An 8775-nucleotide genomic window follows, 5' to 3' on the forward strand; every position below is an offset into this window, starting at 1 on the left:
GGGGGGGGGGGGGGGGGGAAGCACAGAAAACATAGGGACTTGAGGGAAGAAGGCGAGTAAAGTAGTATAAAAAATATCTTCTACTCTCTAACCAAATACTAGAAAATATTTTCGAATTTTTTTTTCATTCACCAACCAAACAAGGGAAAATAAATGATAAAACATAGGGACTTGAGGGAAGAGGGTGAGTAAAGTAGTATAAAAAATATTTTCTACTCTCTAACCAAATACTAGAAAAACTTTTCGGAAATTTTTTTCGTTCAGCAACCAAACAAGAGAAGATAAAAGATAAAATACTTTTTAGGAAAATATTTTCCATGGAAAATATTTTCCTTCGTACCAAACACACCCATAGTTAAATAAGTATTTTCTTTAATCAACCATGCATAGGATGAAGATTCTTACTAAAAGGTGAATTATACGTACTAGGATTTGCGTTTTAAAGTGCTTTTAATTTAGTTTCCTTTTCACTTTTATAATATTTACTAATGTAGCCACTTTTAGGGAGTTAGTACAGTAATATTAGCACTTCGACTGTACCAAAAGCACCTACATCTAAAATTGAAGAAATATTCGAAAAGCACTGAGTCAGTAATGCTAAATTACATATCCAAACCAGGAATTGGTATCGCTTTCACAAACGTTTATTCCAAAAGCCCTCTTTTACAGAAGTGGCCAAATAGGAGTATAACACCTACACACGAGACTAAATTATTGTGGAATAAAAATGAACTTTTTTATCAAAAGCAACAATAAAATTCTCTCTAAAGAGCTGCTTGTTTCGAATTTGGATAGTCTTACTTAGTGCCTTCTTGATGTCTTTGACTGAAAAATCTCAGAAATTGGTTAGGTCAACACAATTTAAGCATATTAATTAGCTAATCAACTCATCAAACTGTCCAATAATTCGGTTTCGAAAATTACTCATACGCGCCTAGCATTCGGGGGATTTGCATCTATACCCGTTTTTTGGGTCACGTTTTAACTTGTGCCCGCTTTGCAAAAAAAAAATTGCAAGCGTACCCACTTTTTCGCGTAACTTCAGCATACGGGGCTGAAGTAGCAAAGGCAATCACGCAAAACTTCAACATTCTAGTAGACGGGCCTGAAGTAGCAAATGTGCTGAACCAAGTGTGCAGAAGTTTTTGTTTGTAATTGCTGAAATTAAGCATAGTAGCTGAAGTTTTGTTCTCTATTTGCTGAAGTTTTTGTTTGTAATTGCTGAACTTAAGCATAGTAGCTGAAGTTTTGTTCTCTATTTGCTGAAATTTTTGTTTGTAATTGCTGAACTTAAGCATAGTAGCTGAAATTTTGTTCTCTATTTGCTGAAGTTTTTGTTTGTAATTGCACTAAATAAACTGAAGTTTTTTTGTCCTGGATTCATTAGTTTTGTCATAAAGCTTGTTCAAAAACTTCAGCAGAAGATGCTGAAGTTATTTAGTTCATTTGTAAAAATTTCAGCACTAAATAAGCTGAAGTTTTTTTGTCCTGGATAAGCTTTTTCAAAAACTTCAGCAGAAGATGCTGAAGTTATTTAGCTCATTTGTAAAAACTTCAGCACTAAATAAGCTGAAGTTTTTTTGTCCTGGATTCATTAGTTTTGTTATAATCAGACTACTATAAAATAATCAGATTGCCAACAGTATCTAAATCATAAAATTTTGGAAACAAATAAATGTGAAAAGAACAGAATTATCATGAAAAGAATCACTAAGTGTGACCTTAAACTTCCCGTACGTGGAAATATTCACAAATTATTGGCTACTAACTTACGTAATTATTTATAATTTATTTTTAAATAATCTGATAAACATACTTATGGCAATCATCCCATGAACTAAAGTTTCATAGCAGCACCAACAGCAGCAGAAGAAAGAAGAAGAAGAAGAAGAAGAAGAAGAAGAAGAAGAAGAAGAAGAAAAAAACGAAGGAGGAGGAGGAGGAGGAGAAAGGGGGCTGAAGTTGTTTAAAAAGTGAGTACAAGTTAAAACTTTTTTTAAAAAAATGGGTATAGGTTAAATGGGGGCAACCAAATAGGGCGCCCCGTGCAATTTTTACCTAGTATTCACATCAAACCACTAATTTAACCATTGGATCAGTCACAAATTAAATTGCATATGTTCAAAAAAACCCGAAAAATTGAACCAAACCAAAAATCAAACCAAACCAACCAAAAAAACCGATACTTTTTGGTTTGGTTTGGTTTTGGTTTTGAATTTTAAAAACCGATCAAATTTGGTTTGGTTTTGGTTTTGGTTTTAATCAGAAAAAAATCGAAAAAAATCGAACCAAACCGACTATAGGAGTAGCTATTTCAAATTTATTATTACACATATATATATGTATATTTTTATACAAACTTTCAAAAATTTAATGGTAAATGTTAATAGTTTGCACTTTTAGTATAGTTCTTTACCTTTACATTCTAGTTTGATTGGTAGTTTTCTTTTGTTAAGTGTAAGAATCCATTTCGTGTAAAAAATAATATATTTTTAATTGAGTCCTTAAATTATTCATCACTATTTGGTTCAATTATCATCAATATATCTTGGTAAATAATAGATTTCTCAAAGGGCAATTGATTTGATAGTGTTACGTTGAAAATGTGGTCGCCGGAATATGTGTTTGGTAGTGTTGTCTTATATTTAAGAAAAAAAATAAAATAACCAAAAAAATCGAAAAACCGACAAAATCCGACACAAACCGAATCGAGAAAAAAACCGACTTAATTGGTTTGGTTTGGTTCTAATATTTGAAAAACCAACTTACTTGTTTTGGTTTCTTTTAAGGGAAAAACCGATCCAAACCGAACCATGAACACCCCTATGCATATACACATTGCTTAATTAAAAAGTGATCCTTGGAGCAACAGCCAACAGTAAAGTTGTCTCCGCATGACCTATAGGTCACGTGTTCGAGTTGAGGAATGAGCCACTAATGCATGCATTAGGGTAAACTACTTATATCATTCTACCTTGGGGTACGGCCTTCTCCGAACCTTATGTGAACGCGAAATCCTTCGTCCGCCGGGCTGTCTTTTATACACTTCACTTAATTATTAAGTGGAAATTTTATATGCAACCATACGCTATACATGAATTTGGTTGGTGCAAAAGTGAGGTACAAGGAATTTTTTCTCACTTGTGTAGTAACAGTTCAATAGCTAAAAAATCTATTTGACAAGATAATGTTGCGATTTGCGAAGCAAGTCATATCCTTTTTTTTTTAAAAATAATATTAGAACTGTACCGAGTTGGGTCTTTTGTGATTTTATCTTTCGCATTTAGCATAGCAAAAAAAAAAAAAAAAGAATATCAAAATGCCAAATAGACATTCCTCCACGTGTCACAAAACCATGAAATGTTCCAAAACTGAGTGGCCCACCGAAAACCTCGGTTTGACTCTAATGTACGGTCAATCCATGAACCTATATAACTAACGTACCTTTGTATTTCCATTTAGACCAACTCCCCCAACTTTTTCATGTTATAATCCCAAAAAAAAATTCATAAGCCGTCTTCTTTATTTTCATAATCCAATTTTCTCTCTATTTTCCAGTCCAAAAAAAAATAAAAAATATAAACCATCCTATTTTTCTTGCATGGATTTCTCTCTTCCCTTGGTTACAAACATGAGTTTCATTAAGGTAACACAAAAGGTGGTAATCACAGATTTCTTTGTTTAGTGATGTTTTTTTTTTCAGTGTAAATATTCAAGTTTAATAAATTAAAAATCAAGAAAGAAAAATGTTGCAGGATATGATGCTTCATCCTCAAGAACATCAGCTTTCTTATGTATACTGCTTATTTATCCCATATATATAGTTCTTTTAGCTAAAATAAAGCTCTTTTTTGTATTTAAAAAAACTGTTAACGAGTTATGATTGATTTCCTATAGGTTTTTACAAATATATAAACAAGATTCAAGTTTCATGGAAATGGTGCCTTAGAAGTTTAAATGTTGTTTTTCTCTGTTTTCTTTCAAGATCTTGAATTAGATCATATTAACTACTTTTTCTTTGTCTTAATTGTGTTTATTTGTAAATTGAACCTTTTCTTTTAACATTTGTCTTCATGTTGTTACCTTCATTTTTTCAATCAAACTATCTGCATGCATGGTGATGAAATTTACAACTATATGTTTTTGGTATTCAAATGTTCTACTAAGCTTTTGCTAGATTTTTCATTCATTAATTATCAGAAAAGTAGTACTAAAAGGTTTTATGACTAAAAAGATTTAATCAATTTTTTAATGGCTGATTAACCTGTCATTTTCCATTTCCCATTTTGGATTACAATGGAATATTTATCTTTTCAAGCTTATTGCTTAAGTTCTCTAACTATGAAAAATGATTCTGTTTCTCATGTTCTATAAGAAGTCTTTATTGAAAGGAACTTATAATTATAGAGACAAGTCACATGCTTATCATAATAGGCTTTTACTCCTACAAAAAGTTGCTAGTAGTTGCTTGTCCAACTTTGGATTCTTTTACTCTAATTTCTTGTTTTGAGAAATTGCTTTCACTAACATGATTCTCTCATCTTGAGAATTCATGTCCTTTTTGTATAATTTAGATGCCAAAAAAATTAAGTAAACGTATGAAAGTGTTAGGTATTTCTCGAGTCCCGTGCAGTTTGCATGACAAAAAAGATGATTTTTAACTAATGTACGATAAATATGATTCTATTCTATGAAAGGTATAGTAGAAAAGTATAATTCTATTCTATACTAACAAGTCTTTTTCTTGTTAAAGAATTTGATTATTGTTTTTGTTTTTGTTTTTGTTTTTGCAGGAAGAGATGCCAAGCCCCTTAAGTGATCAAATTCTGAATTTTTGTGAGTCTGAACTTTTTCCAGAAATACAAAATTCAGAAGTTGCTTCTAGTTCAAATGGCTGCTGTTATGATGAACAATCCTCTTATAGTACAAATCTTGATCTAAACAAATTCCAAAGCACTAGTGAAAAGAATGATGAAACTATCACAACCTCGACCAAAGCAGCCACCAGCACAACCGATAACAATAGCAACAACAACGATGACAACAATAACAACAGCAACAACAACAACAACAGTTTTTCGATAATATTTGATACTCAAGAGGAAATTGAGAATGACATTGCTACTTCTATAGACTTCACACCATCCACAAACTTCAATATCCCTGACCATTTCCTTCAACAACAAGACGAACAATTCGACGTTAATAACCTTAACAATCACCATTCCCCTGTCACAGATGTTATTTCTGGTCCCTTGTCTCATCAGTATCATCAAGATCACCCTCCTATCGTTCCGCTTATGGGACCTCCATTAGGCCATCTATACGCAGAGGAATCGTTGTCCTCTATTCCTCCTTACATGCGCGTCGTTACTTCCTCTCCTTCTTGTTCACTTCTTGATCCTATTATGGCAAATTACCCTTCTGAAGCTTCAGCTATATTTGCTGCTGCTGCTGCTAATAGTGCTTTGTTCTATGGATCCCAATTGCCAAATCAAGAATTGGAATTTCAAGAAGGGAATAGTAGAATTTTCTGCCCTGATACCTTGCCAAGGATCTATAACTGTTCTATTGAGCTTCAGGTATTGATTTTAATTTTTAGTGAAACTTAGTTACTTATTTAGCTTTTATTTAGTGATTTTTGTTAAAAACAAATTTTTTTCCAATGAAGGCAATCAGCAATGAGAGTCAGCATTTGGTTAGTGCTGTTGGTTGTTCTAACCCTTTGGCTGCAGAAGTTACAACTTTTGAAGATCCTTCCTATAATGAAACTGGCAGGTGTTCAGTTAAGGATAGGAGGGAGAAGATTCATAGATACATGAAGAAACGAAATGAGAGGAATTTCAGCAAGAAAATCAAGGTCTATATCTCCTCTTATAACTTAGATTTAACTTGTGTGCATCGACAGTGTAAAGAATTTTAACTATTTTTAACATGTTGAGTAGTATGTTACCTACATATTGAGTAAAAAAAAAAAATGGGCAGCGCGGTGCACTAAGCTCCCGCTATGCGCGGGGTCCGGAGAAGAACCGGACCCCAAAGGTCTATTGTATGCAGCCTTACCCTGCATTTCTACATGAGGTTGTTTCCACCTGGTCACATGGCAGCAATTTTACCAACATATTGAGTAGTATGAATAATTTGATAGTGTAAAAATTCTTATATACTATCAGTATATAGAAGTTAAATTAAACTCGTATTATGTACTGCAATTTTTTTCTTGAGTTTGATTTTGGAAGCCAAATTCTGCAGTATGCATGCAGAAAAACACTAGCAGATAGCAGGCCAAGAGTGAGGGGAAGATTTGCAAGAAATGATGAATTTGGGGAAGCTGCAAGTAAAGCAAATTCTTATGGAAATCATGAAGAGGAGACAAGTGATCAAGATGTAAAGTTCAATAGTATTATATATCAAGATCCAAATATGGTTGCTGCTTCTACTCATGAGAATAATATTACTCACAATGGTCGGATTTTCAACTCCAATATTTGTCACATATCAACTGGTCCCTATGATATGTGCACACCTCTCTATTGTACAGACGGTCAACTGCACTAGAGTTTTATACAGCCCTGCAATATTTGCTGCTATAACTCCTCTTCTGCACATAACAGGTAACCATTTAGATGTTTCTTCTTCCTTTCTATTAGGGTAGCTCGGTGCCCAAAGAATGCCGCATTCACACAGGGTCGAGGAAGGGCTCACACCTAAGGAGTGTGATGTAAGCAGCATACCCTAATACAAGCATTAGTGACTGCTTCCACAGCTCGAACCTGTGACCTATAGGTCACACGGAGACTAACTTACCGTTGCTCCGAGTTCCCCTTCTTCTTACTTTCTAGTACATATCCTAAAAAATAAATTTAACTAGCATAAATAAAAAGTTCCTTTTACTCTATTTTTTTACACTATCTGGTACTTAAAAGGATAATTTACAAGTGATCGTTTATTAAAATAAAAAAAGGGAGTAAAAGTAAGACATGTTACCTGCTATAACTGATCATATATTGATAGTGTATAAAAAAAAAAAAAAAACATATGGTCAGTATATATAAGTTAAATATGTATTGAAAATGTAAGAAGTTTTTAGACTATCGATGTATTTTAACATGTTGTAATTGTAATCTGCCTTATTTTTCAAGTACCCAATCCTACTTTTTATGACCGATAATTACCTATAGTAAATTTTAGGTGATTTTACAGTGTATTTTTTTCTTTGCAATATTTGTGTAAAGAGGTTAAACTCTTAAAATGTACTGTTTGCTTATGTTATTTTCTCCTTTTTGTTGTTAATTTCAGACTAGAATACTGCATATGGAGATGAAAGAAGAAGAGGTGAAATCGTTGTGTATAGTTCAACATAATATTGGTGTGAATACCTTCAAAATCAACTATTGCATCCAGCTGCAATCTTGGATTTCATCAGCTGCCAACTTTATTTTTATATGTTCTTGCAACTATATATGTACAATTTTGCAGGACTATATTTTCAATAGGATATATTAATTAGTTGTGAACTAATAGAGAAAATAAAAGAATAATTTGTAATAATCCACTCAATTTCCTGTAGTCGGGGCATGTAAATTTTGTAAATGTTGTGCTGTTGTAAGTCGTACTTTTGTGTTTTGTATGCTAAGAGTTACCAAGTTGAACAAATTTGTTAATACGTGGAACTCTATAGTTGCTTTAGGCATATGTATGAATATCCGACAACGATAGTGTTTTTCTTTTTTTTTGGTTTTTTATTTTATTGAAGAATTAATCTAAGTAGTCTCTATTCAACCGCTTAATATATGTACTAGTCCATATATAATATATGTATAATTGTGTATTATTAGTTTATCTATATATATCGGTTAGAAAAAGTAAACAATGAACCCTACTGGCTATTTATGTAAAGATTAGGTCCTAGATATACATTAAAGATATGCATATAATTCAGCGAAAAAAATCAGAAATAGCCTGATTTATAACTGGTAATTGAAAGTTAGCCACAATTTTAAAAGTGATCGAACTTTAGCCATTTTTTATGTAAAAAAAAAATATGAGCAAAAATGCCTTTAAAATTAAGAAAAATTCCAGCATAATATGTTGTGGTTCGAAATTTTTACATATGAGAATTTAACATAATATGCTGGAATTACATAATGTGCTAGAGTTCCAACATAATATACTGAAAGTTTATATGCATGAGCTCTGTAATCCACATATTATGCTGGAACTTTTCGTATTTCAGCTAGGATATTTTTGTGCAGATTTTATCTTCCCATAAAATAATGACTATTTTTCAATGACTTTACAAATACTAACTATTTTTCAATTATCAGTCTGAAAATTGGCTAGCTCATGTTATTTTTTACTATAATTCATTTGGCTCAAATGGCCTGTTTTTGAAGATAAATTTACACAGGGGGCTGACGAAACCGTAGGATTCCTTGGTACATTAACTGTAAAGTAGCAACTTTACCAGTGAATACGACCAGTCAAACTTTCATCTAGTGACTTTATTCTCTTCTCTCAAGCATTAAGTTACAAGGATGCTTTTTCACAAAAAAGTGTTGAATTCTTATTTTCGAAATACTTTTTTCAGTTTTTGCAAAAAGAATTTTAACTAATAGTGATTTTTCCAGTTTTTTGTGGAAATTGAAAAGCATCTCCGGAGTAGCTTTTCAATATTTGCAAAAACTGGAAAAAAAAATTCTCTAAATGATATTTGAGTGAAAAGATAAAAATTTTGACAAACTTTTCACCTGTTTTTTTAACAAATGCTAATAT

The 8775-nt window shown here is 32.2% G+C and overlaps 1 protein-coding gene across 4 annotated transcripts; it reads left to right on the forward strand.

Annotated features, from left to right (window-relative positions):
- The first annotated feature begins 3482 nt into the window (after window positions 1-3482).
- On the forward strand, window positions 3483-7560 carry LOC109215409 (zinc finger protein HD1-like). 4 transcript variants are annotated; one of them, XM_019379474.1, is made up of 5 exons: window positions 3483-3658; window positions 4794-5582; window positions 5672-5860; window positions 6253-6614; window positions 7300-7560. In XM_019379474.1, exons 1-4 carry the CDS (start codon window positions 3602-3604, stop codon window positions 6556-6558), a joined length of 1341 nt encoding a protein of 446 aa, XP_019235019.1. In that variant the 5' UTR covers window positions 3483-3601; the 3' UTR covers window positions 6559-6614; window positions 7300-7560. The 4 variants fall into 4 exon arrangements, with proteins under 4 accessions (XP_019235019.1, XP_019235021.1, XP_019235020.1 ...); XM_019379476.1 differs by having other exon boundaries at window positions 3483-3646; XM_019379475.1 differs by lacking the exon at window positions 3483-3658 and adding an exon at window positions 3692-3794.
- Window positions 7561-8775: the final 1215 nt, after the last annotated feature.

This window comes from Nicotiana attenuata, unplaced genomic scaffold (genome assembly GCF_001879085.1).
Source record: "Nicotiana attenuata strain UT unplaced genomic scaffold, NIATTr2, whole genome shotgun sequence".
NCBI classification, from domain to species: domain Eukaryota; kingdom Viridiplantae; phylum Streptophyta; class Magnoliopsida; order Solanales; family Solanaceae; genus Nicotiana; species Nicotiana attenuata.